Source organism: Hemiscyllium ocellatum, chromosome 5 (assembly GCF_020745735.1).
Source record: "Hemiscyllium ocellatum isolate sHemOce1 chromosome 5, sHemOce1.pat.X.cur, whole genome shotgun sequence".
NCBI lineage: Eukaryota > Metazoa > Chordata > Chondrichthyes > Orectolobiformes > Hemiscylliidae > Hemiscyllium > Hemiscyllium ocellatum.
The window spans coordinates 40640449-40659438 of NC_083405.1; the positions used below are offsets into that span (position 1 = coordinate 40640449).

Here is an 18990-nt window from a genome sequence, read left to right on the forward strand (position 1 = left end):
GACAGTGACTTATCGGACCTGAGAGGGGAAAAGTAATCATTATTTAAATTCAGCCCCTTTCCCCTTTTGTCTCTGGCAGTGTACTGAAGATATATCAGAAAAAAAAATGTCATTAAGAATTGAAACCCTGCTGGTGATATCTTGCTGGTATGTGTAAAAGACTTGGTTTAATTTTGTTACCGAGGTAACTGACAGATCGAAGGTTGTGTCTTCTGATTTCCACGTTGCGGTTCTATCAGATCAGCATGGGTGCTCGTTACACTGTTTTACTTTGGACTTCAGTTGAGGATCAAGGTGATCAATTGCAGTACAAAAGCAATAACAGCATGCTCCTCGCCAACCTGCAGGTCAAAAAAAGAGGGTTTCAGCAATGAGGTTCAGCCTCAACTTATGGTGTAGCATGTAAAGGATTAGTTTCTTTTCTTTGTTGGAGTTCTGGTGCCTCCTGATGCTCAGGGTCTCATTCTGGTTTTGTTTCTCGCCGTCTCCTGGAACCAGACCTGCTGCTAAATGGTGGACGTACATTACCAGTGGCTCTCAAGGTCATCACCTCAGCTTCTTTGTCTTCACCTCCTTTCAGGGCTTTGCTACAGGCATTTACAGAATTTCACAGTTGGTAGGCAAGCAATAGACAGCTAACTAATGGCTTGTTTGCCAGAGTGAGAAATTATGTCAATTTTGTTACTGATGATGCCTGTCAGAATTGATTGATTGTTTCTGAAGTTTGTCACTCTGATTGCTTTTCAAGGAGTAGGACATTGTTGAATGCATATTTGTGCCAATTATGGTACTCCCAAGATTACCAAGGGAACTTTTGTAACTACAAGGATTGCACACTTCAAAAAGTGCCAGTCAGGAGACTGGAAGAACACAGCAAGGCAGGCAGCATCAGGAGGTGGAGAAGTAGATGTTTCGGGTGTAACTCTTCTTCAGGACCAGAAGTGGGCGGGTTCAGGGGGGTTGGTGGGGAGAGCGGCACAAACCAAAGACTGTCGAAGGTAATGGTCCTTGCAGAAGGCAGAGAGGAGTGGTGAGGGGAAGATGTTCTTGGTGGTGGGGTCTAGGTGGAGTTGCTGGAAGTGTTTAAGGATGATGCATTGGACAAGGAGACTGGCGGGTGGTAGATGAGGACAAGGGGAACCCTGTCTCTATTGCGTTTGGTGGGGGGAGGTGTTTAGAGCAGTGGAAGGGGGAATGTGATGGGGGGGTGTTTGGATGACGGAGTACCTTCCCCTGCAACCGAAAAAGATGCAAAACCTTCTGGTACACCATCCCCCTCACCTCCATCCAGGGCCCCAAACAGTCCTTCCAGCTGAGACAGAGGTTCACCTGCCTCTCCTTCAACGTGGTTTACTGCAAGAAGTGCTCCCAATGTGGTCTACTCGACACTGGGGAGACTAAACGTAAACTTAGGGAACATTGCAGCAGGGTCTGCAGGGACCGACCGGATCTCCCAGTCACTGCCCATTTTAATTCCCCTTCCCACTCTCTTTCCGACGTGAACACCCTTGACTTCCTCCATTGCCCCAAACCGCAAATTGGAGGAACTCCTCTTCTGTCTGGGCAGCCTCCAGTCTGGAGGACTAAACATTGAGTTTTCCAATTTCAAATAACCTCCTCCCTCCCTTCCCATGAATCCTTTCCTAGCCCCTCCCCATCTCCTCCACTGCTCCCTGCCACCAACCAGATTCGTTCCTCCCATTGACCAACCAGGTCGTACCCACTCCCTGTCTTCACCTATCCCCACTTCACCACCCTGCCACTGTCACACCCTTTATCTGCAGCTCTCCCTACATCCACCCCCAGTCCTGAAGAAGGGTTACACCCAAAATGGCGACTTCTCGACATCTTGATGTTATCTGGCTTGCTGTGTTCTTCCAGCGTACTGCCTATCTGATTTGGCTTCCAGCATCTGCAGTTTTTTTTGTCTCATTTCAAAAGGCACAGCTGGTGTAATCACAAACCGATAGACTCATAGAGATCCTTCGGTCCAACTCATCGTTGCTGACCAGATATCCCAAACCAATCTAGTCCCACCTGCCAGTACCCATATCCCCCCAAACCCTTCCTATTCACATACCCAAACAGATGCCTTTTAAATGTTGCAATTGTACCAGCCTCCATCACTTCCTCTGGCAGCTCATTCCATACATGTACCACCCTCTGTGTGAAAAAGTTGTCCCTTAGGTCTCTTTTATATCTTTCCCCTCTCACCCTAAACTCATGCTGTCTAGTTCTGGACTGCCCCATCCCAGGGAAAAGATTTTGTCTATTTATCCTATCCAAGCCCCTCAAGATTTTATAAACCACTATAAGGTCACCCCTCAGCTTCCGATGCTCCAGGGAAAACAGCCCTAGCCTATTCAACTTCTGCTTATAGCTCATGTCCTCCAATGCTGGCAACATCCTTGTAAATCTATTCTAAACCCTTTCAAGTTTCATAATATCCTTCCGATAGGAAGGAGACCAGATTTGAAGATCCCTAGGCAGTTATTAAGGTATGCCTATCTTACCCATCTGAATTGTCCTTTACTACGTGACACCTTGAAACAGGATTGATGGCTTTCTGTTGGGTCACCAGAGGTTCTGATTTAACGGGATGGTTGATGGTACTCATGAGAAAGTCAGCCAATGAGTCTGAAGAGCACAACAATGATGGGCATATGGCAACCAGTTCCCAGTGAACAAGACTCCAGCATGCTGAAAATGCGGAGTCTTCTCATGGGCTTAAACAGAACCAGAATCACATCCAGGGAGGCATCCCTGAAACAAGGTACACCATTCATTCTATCAGTCTGTTCTGTTCTGCTCCTGACTCCATAACACATGAAAGTTTCATAGTCCCTGAAATTTGTAAAGTCTAACTTAAGCCCTAGGGACCATCATCATGCCTACTCAACCAAATTGCTTGGGCCTTTGAATACGGCTCATTGATCCCCAAAAGTGTCCTTCATTGCTCCTGCTAAACAGATAGAACTAAATCTAATTTCTGCTCCATAGTTACAGCTGATTTCAAAAACTCTTACTATGATTCTGTTTCTTGGAATGTGTCTTTCCTATTTGTAAATAAGTCAATGTGTACAGCATTAACATAGAAACATCCCTCCCCACAGTCCTGTACCAAAACAATCAGAATGACAGATGTGGAGAGGAATGTCATGACTACCATGACTTTGTGAATCAAGTTCTCTATTTTAAATGCAACTGTTTGATTCTATTAATCACTTATTTTCATATTCCTAATAATATATGAATTGTGATCTGGAATGATGCATTTAAAGGATTAGTTAGGATTTTGCCTCCAATTGTGAATTGTATCGATCATTTTATTTGTGGTGCTCAGGGAGGTTTTTATGTAAACAATTAATGTTCATTACTCAATCCTTTCTATCTCATCATCAGTCTCATGACAGCACAGCTCGATGAACTGGGTTCTGCTTGTACCTGAAAAGTTCCCTTGAATTTAATACATTGGAGATTTTTCAGTTTTATTTATGACATGTATTCTTTTCCTCCCTTCCTTTGCTATTCGCCATATCTTGGCCAAGATCAGACAGGCAAGATATTGATAGCACTGCTCATTAAAATACATGATATTCAGTGAGAGCTGTGTGTTGATTCTTCCTTTGTCCTTCTGGGATAGCAGTCAGCTGCCATTTGGGTTCTGACTTAGTGCATTTTTAACTGACAGCTGAGATTTGCTGATTAACTGTGAGAGACAGCTCCTAAAGAATAACTAAAATATTCTTCCTTCTATTCTCTGATTCTGAAACAGTGGGAAATATTAGAAAACTAATGTCATGACTATGAACTTCAAAATACTGTGGACGTCTTAAATTGGTAATTCCAAAATGTTTGTGTATTTTCCTTTGAAGAATACACAAGGACAAGGGTTAGAAAAAGCAATCTTGACTCGAATGAATAGGACTGACCAGCCTTGTGAGTATTAGCCTGGTCTCGGGCAATAGAATGCTGTGAAAGTCACATTAAAGAGCTATCCCTTAGCAACTATCTCACAGCAACACCATAACTCTCAAATACTTAATGATATTGTTAGTTTAGTTACAAATTGAAATATTGATTCACTTCTGAGGTAAAACTGTTGGATTTCTTTGGGAGGGTTTGGTTGTGAGGTGGAGATGGCAAGGTCCCGATTAATGACAGAACTCACAAATACCACAGTATTACCTTGTTTAATAAAGTTATGAATTCTAGTGGAACTGGAGTTCCCAACTGAAATAACTGCACAGAGGCCGGTATCTTGGCACCAAGTCATCCTTTATTTACATGTGCACAGGGCTCTGACCAGCCAGCTCGGAGCAGTCTCTAGAATGAAGACACTCTTTGAAGCTCCTGTTTATATTGGTCAGCCAAGGATTCCTGACTGGCTCAGGCTAACAACCCCAATCAGGGAACTAATAGTCAGTGAGATCCCCTTGACCCTCCTTCCAACCACTACACCAACACATCTAAGGCTTGCAAATGACAGATGAAGGAGGGACAATTTAATACATCAGAAATACTTAACATTTATGTCCATACTACCCCTGAATGCCAGAAATGTATTTTTACCATTCCTTTTGAACCCCAGATCTTGGAGTCCTGAAGATCTTTGCCTGGGGCTGACTTTTGAATCATCTCTGCATTCTATTGTCAGAATTCACCATCACCTGCGATGCATGAGACATTTGTTCAATTCTAACTCTCAAGTGTATCACCCTGAACTCTCTGACCTTATCACTGTCTCAGTGCAAGTGAGGGGTGTGCCGCAGAGTGGGTTTCTGTTCAGGTTCTGTCTGCTCTGGTGGGCTGTAGTGTGGTGGTGGGAGGGATCATTGCAATGTTTTCAAACTCCTATCACATTTCAGGGTCTCACTTTCACATTGTCTTCTGATGACTTTGTGAATCAGTCCTGGATCTGTGACACTGCTATTTTCAATGTAGGACTGGATGAATGCCAAGAAACTGCTTTGATGATAACTGACTCCCTTGGAAACTGTTACTTTACTCCAAACGACAGAGTGAGAAGCAAAAAAATGAATTGCGTAAGAGTAAATATTTCACAGATAATTTGCCTGGACAAATGGCATACTTTTACAGCAATTAATTACTTTGAAAACATTTAGTTCATTTCCCTCTCATAAAATGCTACTCGGTCAACTTTTCCCAGGAGTTTTGAGTGATATACTGCCAACAGCAGAAATAAGCCAAATAAGCACAGCATCAGGCTACACTGTTAGATTGTAAGATGTGACTGACAATGTTTCTGTTTTTAAAAATTAGCATCTGAGTGACAGTACCACGAATATTCAAAGAAGAGCAAAATGCTCTGAATAGATAGTGCTGAGATATTTTCTTGTGATCTGAAGCTGTATTCCTGACAGCGTAATTGAGCTCAGGCTGCATGTCTTGGGACTGTGGATTAAGATATCTGTTTGCTTTTCCCATGCCAATCCAGGATGGAGTAGTGTGCAGTTTAAGAGAGGAAGATGATTTTGATGGCATTGGCTTAGTCCAGAAACACTCAGCTGCAGCTCATATCATTCTAACTGAAGATAATTGTCACATTCAGCCAATAATTCAAGCAGATGTCAGCCGAATTTCAAAGGTAAGATTTTATTAAATTTTCATTTTTAGAGTTGCATATGGTGTGAACATTATTCATGGTCAGCTTAATTGAAACACAGTACAGTTTTGTTGGATTACATTGGGCTGTACTGTAATCTCTGTTTCACTGGGAAATTCTTTATGTGTCATTGCAGGCTGTATTAAAAAAGACAATGTCCCTTTTTGTTTTGACTCTCAGACAGTGACTGAAAAACACTAAATATTAAATGCAGCTTTCGAGTCTTTTTTCTCCCCAAAACACTTACACTTTTGTGAGGAGCCTATGAGTTGATAGGGAACAGACCTGCTTAAGTGCTTCTGCTCAGATGGAGCGTCATCTCCTTGGCTAGTGCGTTGGTATCACAGGCAGAGAGAGGTTAAGGGGCAGGACATATCTAGAGTGTCCTCAGAAGGCACCAGACTACCCAAATCAACAGGTCAAGCCAGAGAGTAGGCTCTGCCCGCCTCAACTGTGAGAATCAGACCTGCACCTAGACATAATGGGCAGGAGGGGAAGAAAACGAACTGAATGTTCATTGGGGACACAGGTGAAACATCCTTGTAAACATGTATATACTTTTGTTAATATATTTTTACTTGTACTATTACAATCTGTGCTTTACTATAAAGATCACTGGTCTGTCTGGGTTAAGTCATACCCATGATAAAGATGAGCAGTGTTTTCAAATATCCCAAGGACGGGAGAAGATGCAATCACCAATCATTGCTCATCTCTTACATCTCTCACTTTACTTAGTCATCTTTGACTCTTTGACAATAAATAGTTGTCAGGGATGCTGAACCGTTCTGATGATGACCGAAGCCAAAGCATTGCACTTCAATGTGGACTGTACAGACGGTCAAAGTATGAAATCAATGATAATTCCACACATCTCTGCTGGCAAAGGTCCATAGAATCAATGCATTGCTTCAGAGCAGAGCGAGGCCATTTGGTCCATCATGTCTGCAACTGACTGTCTGAGCATTTCCCAGCACATTGCATGATTTTCTAAATAGAAGCATTGCTCTCTTTAATGCTTCAAATGTACCAGTCACCACAACAATATCAAGCAGTTCATTCCATACCCTAACTACTTTCTGTATGAAAATGCTTTGCGATTTATTCTTTGGTGAAACATCTTAAAATTGTGCTCTTTCGTTCTCGCTCCATTTATGAGTGAAAATAATTTTTTATCTAATCCACTCTGCCCAGACCTTTTTATGATTTTGAAAACTTCTATCAAATCTTCCTCTCCTCTCTGAGGAAAACAGTCCCAACTTCTCCAATCTGTCTCAAAACTGAAGTGTCCCCTTGGAACCATTCCAGCAATGTTTTATACACTCTCTCCGATGCATTCACACATACCTCTCTTATCTTGGAACCCACAACAGCACACAGTACTGTAGCTGCTGTCTAAACAGTGTTTCATAAGTTCATCAGAGCTGCCTGCTCTTGTACTTAACTTATGAAGTCGAGACTGTGGTGCTGGAAAAGTACAGCAGGTCAGGCAGCATCAGAGGAGCAGGAGAATCGACGTTTTGGGTAAAAAGCCCTTCATCAGGAATGCCTAGCATACAAACAACAGCTATCTTTATTTGTCCTGCCACCTTTAAATGTTCGTGTCCATGAGCACTCTGGTCTCTCTTCTCTTGCACAGACATTACAATGCAGCCTTTTGTATTGTCCACTTGTGTTCTTTATACTAATGTTACAATCCTCAGCAATGAACTTTATCTGTGATGTTAAAACGGTGAATTGGGTTTTAATGAGATGCAAATCAGTTAGGTGCCACTTGAGGGCAAGATTTAGAACTCACTATTTAAGGTTTGAGGGGAAAATTGAGTGAGTTTTTCTTGAAGTTGAGAATCAGATTTTTTTTATTCACTCTAATAAGTCACTTTGTTCGCTGTTACTGTCGCCACATCAGGGAGGGAAAAATTCCACCACAGTCCCAAAATATAACACTCTTATAAACTACACAATTATAACCAGTATATGTTACATACGGTGTTGAGTCCTTTATGTGTTACCATTTACTTTGACAGGAGCTTGTGTCATAGTGGTATTATTGCTGGACTAGCAATCCACAGACCTAGATAATGTTTGAGGATCCTGGGTTTGATTAAATTAGAATTCAAACAAAATCTGGGATTAAAAGTCTTATGATATCCATGAAATCATTGTCAATTGTCAGAAAACCCATCTAGTTCATTAACGTATTTTTTAGAAAAGGAAATCTGCCATCCTCACCCAGTCTGGTTCACATGTGACATGAGATCCACAGCAATATGGTTGACTCTCTACTGCCCTCTGAAAAGGCCTAATAAGCCACTTGATTGTATATTGACTGTTAGTGTTAAAAAAAATGAAATCAGATGGACCACCTGGCATCGACCAAGGCATTGAAAATGGCAATGGTGAAAACAGCCCTGCCGATCTTACCATCTTTACTGGAGGACTTGTGCTAAAATTGGCAGTGCTGTCTCACAGAATTATCAAGCAAAGAACTGACAGTCTTACTCATTTCCCAGACACTAACATCACCATTCCTGGGAATGCCCTGTCCCACCAGAAGCAGAGGTGGCAGCGCAGCGGTTTCCAATTGGGAGAGAGCTCCCCTGGGAATTCTTAACATTAACTCCAGGTCTCACAAAGTCTCAAGGCATCAGATCAAGCACGAGCAAGGAAACATCCTGCTGATTATCACATACTGTCCTCCTCGGCTGAGGAATGGAGTACTCCTCCATGTTGAATACTTTGGGTGGCCAAGGCATAGACTGTACTCTGGGAGGGGGATTTTTGACATCCACCACTGGACTGGCGTGGTCGCGTCACTACTTATTGAACTGGTCCAACTCTAAAGGACATAAAGGACGCAGGGTCTGCGGTAGGTGGTAAAGGAATTAACAGAAGGAAAATCTTATTTCACATCATCCTTACCAATCTACCTGTCATATTGGAAAAAGTTCAAAAGTGTGGCACTGGAAAAAGCACAGAAGATCAGGCAGAATCTAAGGAGCAGGTCAGTCTATGTTTTGGGGCATAAGCCCTTCATCCAAAACATTGACTCTCCTGCACCTTGGATGCTGCCTGACCTGCTGTGCTTGTTTCAGTGCCACACCATTCGACACTGATTCTCCAGCATTTGTAGTCCTCACTTTCTCCTATATTGCCAGAAGTGACCACTGTACAGTTCATTTACAGATGATGTCCCATCTTCATCTTGAGACTGCCCTCCATCATGTTGTGTGGCACTGTCATTGTGCTAAATGGAATAAAACTCTGAACAGTATTATCTATTCAGCAACTCACAAGTAGGCATCCATGAGGCGCTGGTGGGCATCGGAGCAGCAGAATTATACACCACCATCTGTAATTCATGGCCAACATATTCCCCCTCTATCATAATTATGAACCCTGGGTAATTGAAGAGTCCAGAAGGTCTTGCCAAGAACAGCACCAACATTCCTAGCAATGAGGTACCAATCTGGTGAAGCTACAACACAGGACAATTTGCATACCAGAATAAGCAGTAAGTGACAGACAGAGGTACATGATTCTACATTGAATGATTCTGATCTAAGCTCTGCAGGCAAGTCATATGCAGTCCTAAATAATGGCGGACAATGAAGCAACTCTCAGGAAGAGGATGCTCCATAAATATCCCTATCCTCAATAGTGTCAGAGTCCAGCACATCAGAAGTGGTGATGTTCGTTGTTGCACAATGTTTGGTATCATTCACAAATTCTCAGGAATTGAAGAATGTCATGTCAAAATACAGCAAGACCTGGACTAGATGCAATTCCTGGGCTGTCAAGTGGCACATAGCACACAAATGCCAGACAATGAACATCTCTAACTAGTGAGAATATCACTATCATCCCTTGATATTCAAAGATATTACCATCACTGAATACCCACTATCAACATCCTGAGGATTACCTTTGTCCAGACACTGAACTGGACTAGCCACCTCAGCACTGTGTCTCTTAGAACAGGTCAGTGGCTTCCTGCAGTGAGTAACTCACATCCTGACTCCTCAAAGCCTGTCTATTATCTACAATGCATAATTCAGGAGTGTGATGGGATACTCTCCAATTTCCTGGATGAGTGCAGCTGTAATAACACTCAAGAAGTTTGATAACATCCAGGATAAAGCAGCTGGCTTGATTGGAACCACATCCACCAGCTTCTGCTCAGTAACAGCAGTGTGTATCATCCGTAAGGGGCATTGTGGAAATTCACAATTGATCCTTGGACAGCACCTTCCAAAGCTACTCTACTATTACCTAGAGGGACAAGGGGCAGCAAATATATGGTACGATCACAACTGGCAAGTTCCCTTTCAAGCCACTCACCATCCTGACTTGGAAATATACCACCATTCTTCCAGTGTTGTTGGGTCAAAATCCTTGAAGGTTTTGGGTTGTATCGACAGCACATGGACTGCAGCGGTTGGAAAAGGCAACTCACCACTTCATCTCAAGGACAACTAGGAACAGGCAGTAAATGCTGGACCAGCCAATGATGCCCACATTCCATGAATAAAACAAAACTTGTAATTTTGTTCATGGTACAAATACTAAATTGTAGGCATAAAAATGCTGGCCATAAAAATGGCACTGTAGCAGTGCTAATGGCACCTAACATGGGAATGAAAATGGCATTTGGTAACATTAGGGAAGTTTAATAAGTTGTAAATGTGCACTTAAAAGCAATACCACAAATAATTACATTTGGTTCAGCAGTTATGCATTGGCTCTCCAAATGAGCATTTCACTTCATGCCATTCTGCTCCACCTCCCTGTTACTCTGAACATGCCCTTTTCAGAGAACTGTCTAGTTCCCTTTTAAATGCATTGATTAAATCTGCCTTTACCTCAGGTAGTACATTCCACAGCCCAATTACTTTCTTGTGTGATATCTTTTGCTTGCTAGGCCTACTATCTTAAATCTATGTTCTCTTGTCCTCTATCCTTTCACGAGTGGGAAAATTTGTCTTTTAACTGCTCTGTCCAGATCTCTGATGATCTTGAATGCTTCAATCAGATCTCATCTTGGCCTTCTTTTCTTCAAGCAGTCCCAACTTCTCCAAATTATTTTCTAAATCTGAAGTTCTTTACTCCCAGTATCATTCTTGTGATTTTTTTTCGCTGCATCCTATCCAACACACATTCTTCCTTGAGTGTCGTACCCAGAGCTGGATTCAATGCTCCAGTTGAGGCTGAACTGGTTTTTCTACAAATTCAACATAATCTTGCTTACCAGTCTGTAGTGTGGCACTGTATCAAATGCCTTTGGATTTGCAGATATGCCTCTTCAACAGCCTTGCCCTTGTCAATCTTTTCTGTTACCCCTTCTAAACACTCCAGCCAGTTAGTTAAACGTGATTTTCCTTCTGAAATCCATGCTGGCTCTCCTAAATTAACCTGCATTTGTTCCTTTGGCTATTAAGTTTATCCCAAATTATTATTTCCAGCAGTTTGCTTATCACTGAAGTTAAACTGGTTGGCATGTAGTTGGCAGTGTATTTTTCATAGCTTTTTTCACTAGGGATGCAACCTTTGCAATTCTCCTGTCCTCTCTGGCCCCGCCCACAATCTAAGGAAGATTGAAAAATTATTGCCAGTGCCTCTGCAATTTCTACTCTCATTTCCCTCGATATCCTTAATGCACTTAATCTGGTCCCTGTGCCTTTATTAAGTACAGCCTGCCTATCCTGTAACTCTTCGTTATCAATTCTAATTATCTGGTGACTAAATTAACTCTCATTTCTCCATGGCTGACACAGCATCATGTCCTTTGGTGAAGACAGATGAATAATATTCATTTTACACCCCAGTTAAGCGCCCCCACACCCCCACCTTCAAGAAAAAACAGGAAAGCAAACATGCTGGTGACCAGAAGACGGAAATGGAATACAGCCGTATATTAATAACAGAAAACCTCATAAACATAAATCCCATAATCCCATAAACCTCATGGCAACACAGAGCAATATTTCAGAATAACACAGAAAACATGTCGTACCTGACAGACAAAGCACAGGAACAGCAGCAATCTGCTACTTCGAGGCAAAAATGCACAACATAGAGTGAAGTGGGGGGTCTGTGAAAATGATCTCGAGTCAGAGTTGAGTCAGTGAGTCAACCAGACATTGGCAATTGTGTGAATTGAAGCAAAAACTCTCTTGTGAAAAGTGCAAAGCTCAAATGGTGTAACAATTTAGGTGAAATGACAGTAATTTAAAAGCCATGTTACAGCTTTTATCATGTATCCCTGCATGCAGATATTTCACGAGGCAAGGCTGTAAAATTAGCACGAAGAGGTCATTAAGAAAAGCTTGTGTATTCCAGTAGCAGAAACCTAGGAAGTCATAAGCCAGGGACACTTAAACAAGAGTTACACGACTCTTGATCTAATAAACATTTTTCAGGAAACAAGAAGAATGCAGCATTGAGTCATAGTCAGGCTTTGAAGCACAGGAAAATCTCCATCAGAACTAGGATTTCTCCCCGCGTGGCATCCTCCAACACCTCCCCCCCCCACCCCATCCACCTCTGGGTTAATACCACTGAGCCAGCATGAGGCCCTTAAGTGGCAATTGCACACACAATTGGTCAAGACTTCACCCAATTGGGCTGCTTTTGTACTGTAATCATTCCATGATTCTGTTACAAAGGAAAGAAAATGGATCTTTGTGTATGAGGGTTAGTTTCTTTTTTGATTTAAGATACCTTCATTCTCTGCACCAAACTACAAAATGCATGAAGTGAAAATGAGGGCCAACTTATTCACAGCATCATAAGCTGATGATGGGAATACTTCTGTTTGAGATGGCTAGAAAAAGGCAACAATTTATTGAAAGATGTTGGTGCCAGTTATTCAGCAGGAATGCTTTGCCTGAAACCAGCTGATTGCTCCAAGAAAATAATCAGTTTTTCGAATAAAGATGAAAATTGTGATATATTTACCTCACTGACCAGAACAGTTTGATCTAGTTGGCTGCGATCACATGCTGAGCCAACATTGAAATTCCAGTTATGGAGAGTTTGGATCTGTTGAGTGCAGACCAATTTCAGGGAGGCTTGATTGTCTGGTTGGTCACCAGGTCTTTGGCAAAACTGCTGTCAGCCCTGAGATTGCATGGGTGACACGGTGGCACAGTGGTTAGCACTGCTGCCTCACAGCGCCAGAGACCTTGGTTCAATTCCCGCCTCTGGCGACTGACTGTCTGGAGTTTGCATGTTCTCCCAGTGTCTGCGTGGGTTTCCTCCCACAGTCTAAAGATGTGCAGGGTAGGTGAATTGGCCATGCTAAATTGCCTGTAGTGTTAGGTGAAGGGGTAAATGTATGGGTGGGTTGCGCTTCAGTGGGTGTGGACTTGTTGGGCCGAAGGGCCTGTTTCCACACTGTGAGTAATCTAATTTAATCATTTTCCTTATCTAAGCTGCATTGCCAAACCCTTTGCTGCACCTTCAGCAAGTTTTGACTCGTGTATTCAGTAAGCTCTGCAGAATTTCATGAATAAGAATGTCTATGACAACTTCACTGCAGTCAAACTGTGTTTTATCTTCTCTCACACATCAGGGAGCACAAGATTAGACTGTACTGTTAGCCGTTGTACAGATGCTAATTTTAATGTTACGACAGGAGAATCCAAAGGGATTTTACAAATATATTAAGGAGAAAAGGGTAACTAGGGAGAGAATAGGGCCCCTCAAAGATCAGCAAGGCGGCCTTTGTGTGGAGCCACAGAAAATGGGGGAGATATTAAATGAATATTTTGCATCAGTATTTACTGTGGAAAAGGATATGGAAGATATAGACTGTAGGGAAATAGATCTTGCAAAATGTCCAGATTACAGAGGAGGAAGTGCTGGATGTCTTGAAAACATTTAAAAGTGGATAAATCCCCAGGACCTGATCAGGTCTACCCGAGAATTCTGTGGGAAGCTAGAGAAGTGATTGCTGGGCCTCTTGCTGAGATATTTGTATTAACGATAGTCGCAGGTGAGGTGCCGGAAAACTGGAGGTTGACAAACGTGGTGCCACTTTTTAAGAAGGGCAGTAAAGACAAGCCAGGGAACTATAGACTGGTGAGCCTGACCTCGGTGGTGGGCAAGTTGTTGGAGGGAATTCTGAGGGACAGGTTGTACATGTATTTGGAAAGACAAGGTCTGATTCGGGATAGTCAACATGGCTTTGTGTGTGGGAAATCATGTCTCACAACTTTGATTGAGTCTTTTGAAGAAGTAACAAAGAAGATTTATGAGGGCAGAGCAGTAGATGTGGTCTATATGGACTTCAGTAAGGCATTCAACAAGGTTCCCCATGGGAGACTGATTAGCAGGTTTAGATCTCATGGAATACAGGGAAAGCTAGCCATTTGGATACAGAACTGGCTCAAAGGTAGAAGGCAGAGGGTGGTGGTGGAGGATTGTTTTTCAGACTGGAGGCCTGTGACCAGTGGAGTGCCACTAGAATCGGTGCTGGGCCCTCTACTTTTTGTTATTTACATAAATGATTTGGAGGCGAGCATAAGAGGTACATTTAGTACATTTGCAGTGACATCACAATTGGAGATGGAGTGGACAGCAAAGAGGGTTACCTCAGATTACGACAGGATCTGGACCAGATGGGCTAATGGGCTGAGAAGTGGCAGATGGGCTTTAATTCAGATAAATGCGAGGTGCTGCATTTTGGGAAAACAAATTTTAGCAGGACTTATACACTTAATGGTAAGGTCCTAGGGAGTGTTGCTGAACAAAGAGACCTTGGAGTGCAGGTTCATAGCTCCTTGAAAGTGGAGTCGCAGGTAGATAGGATAGTGAAGAAGGCATTTGGTATGCTTTCCTTTATCGGTCAGAGTATTGAGTACAGGAGTTGGGAGGTCATGTTGCGCCTGTACAGGACATTGGTTAGGCCACTGTTGGAATATTGCATGCAATTCTGGTCTCCTTCCTATCGGAAAGATATTATGAAACTTGAAAGGGTTCAGAAAAGATTTACAAGGATGTTGCTAGGGTTGGAGGATCTGAGATACAGGGAGAGGCTGAACAGGCTGAGGCTGTTTTCCCTGGAGCATCGGAGACTGAGGGGTGACCTTATAGAGGTTTACAAAATTATGAGGGTCATGGATAGGATAAATAGACAAAGTCTTTTCCCTGGGGTCTGGGAGTCCAGAACTAGAGGACATAGGCTTAGGATGAGAGGGGAAGGATATAAAAGAGATCTAAGGGGCAACTTTTTCATCCAGAGGGTGGTACATGTATGGAATGAGCTGCCAGAGGATGTGGTGGAGGCTGGTTCAATTGCAACATTTAAGGGGCATTTGGATGGGTATATGAACAGGAAGGGTTTGGAGGGATATGGGCTGGGTGCTGGCAGTGGGACTAGATTGGGTTAGGATATCTGGTCGGCATGGACAGGTTGGACCGAAGGGTCTGTTTCTATGCTGTACATCTCTATGACTCTATGACTCTACTGATTATACATATCAATATGATGAGAACAATGGCTAGGTATTTTGTCATGATTTGGAGATGCCGGTGTTGGACTGGGATGTACAAAGTTAAAAATCACACAACACCAGGTTATAGTCCAACAGGTTTATTTGGAAGCATTGGCTTTTGAAGGGCTGCTCCTTCACCTGATGAAGGAGCGTCGCTCCGAAAGCTGGTGCTTCCATATAAACCTGTTAGGTTATAACCTGGTGTTGTGTGATTTTTTTTAACGAGGTATTTTGTCTAACTGCTTCTGCCCAGACAAGGGAACAGTATTCCGTGGCAGGGTACAAAAAGCGAGGTTAGCAGTACAAACAGTGTGCGCGCGCAAACCTGGTTTCTGCTTGCTGCTGGACAATGTTTACTCTGACCTTGGTCTTTTCTGCAACCCTTTCACTCCTCTGTCGGACTTGAGCCTATAGTAAAGGATGACTGCAAGGTGCACGAAGTATAGTTTGTTCATGATCAGTTTGTTTCTGGGATTTGCTGTTAGCCGATTTACATAAACTTTCACTTGATCTTACGCTGTTTTAACTAATGTCTTCATTTCAACATATGCAGCTCAACCATTACAAACTGCACAGTATAGGAAGAACGCTTCACATTTGCTGTTTACATGAGAAAGCTATGGCATAGAAACTGTGCACTCTGTTATCAGGAATCGCCAAAGCCTATCCAAACTTATAAAAGTGCTTATGTGATTAGTGGCAGATATGTTGGGACTAACATCTATCTGGTTGCTGTGTGTTCAAGTGGAAGAAATGATTATTCATACTGGTTAAACTGAAATGGGCCAAATAAATCAGAATGGCTCTTACATTCGACTGCAGGATAGAGAGAATTATTATGTGCAAAGCATCCACTCCTACACTTGAATCATGTTTTTAAGTGCAACCTGCTAACACCTCATTACTTTCAGTAGCAATGAAAACATTGAGGCACAAGCATGAAAGCATAATAAATAGTCTGTCTGATATCAGTCATCTATGACTTTCAGAGGAAAGCACGCACATCTTGAGCATATCCTACAATTATGAAAACCACATGAAGAAACCAACTGGTGGGCCAATGTTTTACAAGCTGCAGGAGGGTATGTGTACCTGTGTTTATAAGGAAGTGGAGGAGGTGCTGTTAGGGGTGTTTTGAATCTGACTCACTTTTTTGTTTGGCATTAAAATGGTGTGCACCTGTTGTACTGGTGCCTGAATGATGTGAAGTCTCATATTTACAGAGACAGCAAAGGAGAGAATGCTAACCTCCTATCAACCCAACCCCATCAATGGAAAATGATTAGTCTCCAAAACATGATGCAAAGGCTTTCTTTTTAATTCACTAACAGGATAAGGTAGCATGGTGGCTCAGTGGTTAGCATTGCTGCCTCACAGCGCCAAGGACCCAGGTTTGATCCCAGCCTCGGGCAACTGTCTGTGTGGAGTTTGCACATTCTCCCTGTGTCTGCGTGGGTTTCCTACGGGTGCTCCAATTTCCTCCCACAGTCCAAAGATGTGCAGTTTAGGTGAATTGGCCATGCTAAATTGCCCATTGTGTTCAGGGATTTGTAGGTTAGGTGCATTAGTCAGGGGAAATGTAGAGTAACAGGTTGGGAAATGGGTCTGGGTGGAATAATCTTTGGAGGGTTGGTGGGGCCTTGTTGAGCCAAATGGCCTGTTTCTACACTGTAAGGATTCTATGATAAGGGCATCACTGGCTGGGCCAGCATTTATTGCTGTTAAGGATCAACCACATTGCTCTGTGTCTGGAGTTGCATGTAGGCCAAACCAGGTAAGGATGGCAGTTTCCTTCCCTAAAGGGCATTAGTGAACCAGATGGCTTTTTCCAACTCTTGACAATGGATTCATGGTCATTACTAGACTCTTAATTCCAGATTTTTACTGAATTCAAATTCCACTATCTGCCTTGGCGATTTGAACCTGAGTCCCCAGAACATTAGCTGGATCTCTGGATTAACAGTACAACAATAATACCATTAGGCCACTGTCTTCACTATTATGTGCAAAGCACAAATTGTGATTCAGCCAAAAATATGTTTATTATGTGCAAAGCATTTTTGACTAAATCATATGAATTTAGCAAACCATATTTAATAAATTGTATCTTTAAAACAATATTGTCATTCACATCCATGTACGCATATGTACTGTGTACAATTATCTGACTATCAGTGAAGATAAACATAGTGCCTTTAACAGGCATTAGATGTAACTGTAAAGTGAGTTGGATTAAATTTGTTAAAAGCATTCTCCCTTCTTTGCAAAAGCTCTGTGTCAAATTGAATACGTTGTCCTCAACAAGCTTCCTGAATGACTCTTTTTTATTTGTACACATCATAGAAATTTACATTACACAGGGAGTCTGTTTGATCCATCATTGGCCACATCAACAGGCAAGCAGCCTCATCCCACACTCCAGCTCTTCTGATCCATAGCCCAAAGGTAATGGCACATTGAGTCCACATCCCAGTACTTTTTAAATTGTGATGAGGGTGGACTGTATATCTACTATTCTTTCAGATAATGAGTTCCATATCCCTACACCCTATGGCTGAAAGATTTTTCCCTCAAACCACCTCCTTTTTATCCTCAATCTATGTCACCTGATACAGAGCGTCAACTGAAATAGACAAAAGCTCCTTATAATTTTATCCACTTCAATCAGATTTCCCCTCAGCCTCCCATGTCCAAAGAGCCTATCGAATAATTTATCATAATTAAAAATCTCTCATCTCCTCTGTACCCTCTGTTGAGGAAGCACCTTTTTCCTTTAGTGTAATGATCAGATCTACATGCAGCACTCTTGTTGTGGCTTACCCAATATTTAGTATAGCTTTCAAAAAAAACAGAGTATTTATATCACAGTTTTTTTGTGATCACCAGATGTCTCAAACTTCTTTAGCCAGTTATTTACTATTTGAAGCTTAACCTCTGCTGGAATGCATGAAATAAAACGGCCAATATGTACACAACAAGCTGCCAAAAACAGCAATATTATAATGACCTGAAATATTTGTGTGAAATATTGACCAGCGAGAGGACTCCCCTGCTCTTCTTTTGAATAATGCCATTGAATTTATTTTACATCCACCCAAGCAGGCTGAGGAGGTTCGGTTATGTCTTACCTGAGGTGCAGTGCTCCTTCATTAAAATATCAATCCTGACTATTATGATCAAGCACTGGAATTTGACTTGAACTTGATACTTTGTAATGCTGAGGGGAGAGAGCTTCCAGTTAAGCCAAGGTTGACCTAACTGCCCAGTTCTTACATTCTACACGTGGTTTCCAGTGTGCTGCCTTAACCACCTGCTTTTTACCATCTTGCCTCTGAGCCAATCTGAGTCTAACTTGCCATATTCTTTGGACCCCACGGGCTTTTACCTTCATGAACAGTCTGCCTCGTGGGACCATACCAAGCACCTTGCTAAGAATGCTACCATGCTTCGTTGACCCTCCTTGTTACCAGTTCATAAAGGCCATCAGATTTCCTGGATGTGGCTTCACCATCACAACTTGGCAGGTTGTTCAACCAAGTTGAGGAGACCAATCCTGTCCTCAGTGAACATACACAGAGGGGCACATTTCTGCATCAGTCAATGGAGTGGGAAGTCATAACCCAGCTCCCTGAGGCCAAATGATACCACAGAATTGGTGCAGGTTGGTCCAGAATGGGGCTTGAACCAGAGACATTCCAAATCACGTTTGTTCATTTCCACAAAGGATAAAGCAGTTACAAACACAGTTATCCGAGCTAAGGAATGCCAAATACACCAGGATAGTACAAATTTTCTTTTTCGAAATTGAGTGCAGAAAATCCAAAATAGAAACAAATGTTGGTGTATTTTATTTTAGAGGCAGGCATA

General features: G+C 42.3%; 1 protein-coding gene across 1 annotated transcript in view; it reads left to right on the top strand.

The window, feature by feature from the left end:
- Positions 1-18990, top strand: part of LOC132816009 (rap guanine nucleotide exchange factor 5-like) — a 189018-nt gene that overhangs the window by 48625 nt on the left and 121403 nt on the right. The window contains exon 9 of the mRNA XM_060825412.1: positions 5459-5608. Within this exon, the coding sequence (XP_060681395.1) occupies positions 5459-5608 (150 nt within the window). The remainder of the gene's footprint in view (positions 1-5458; positions 5609-18990) is intronic.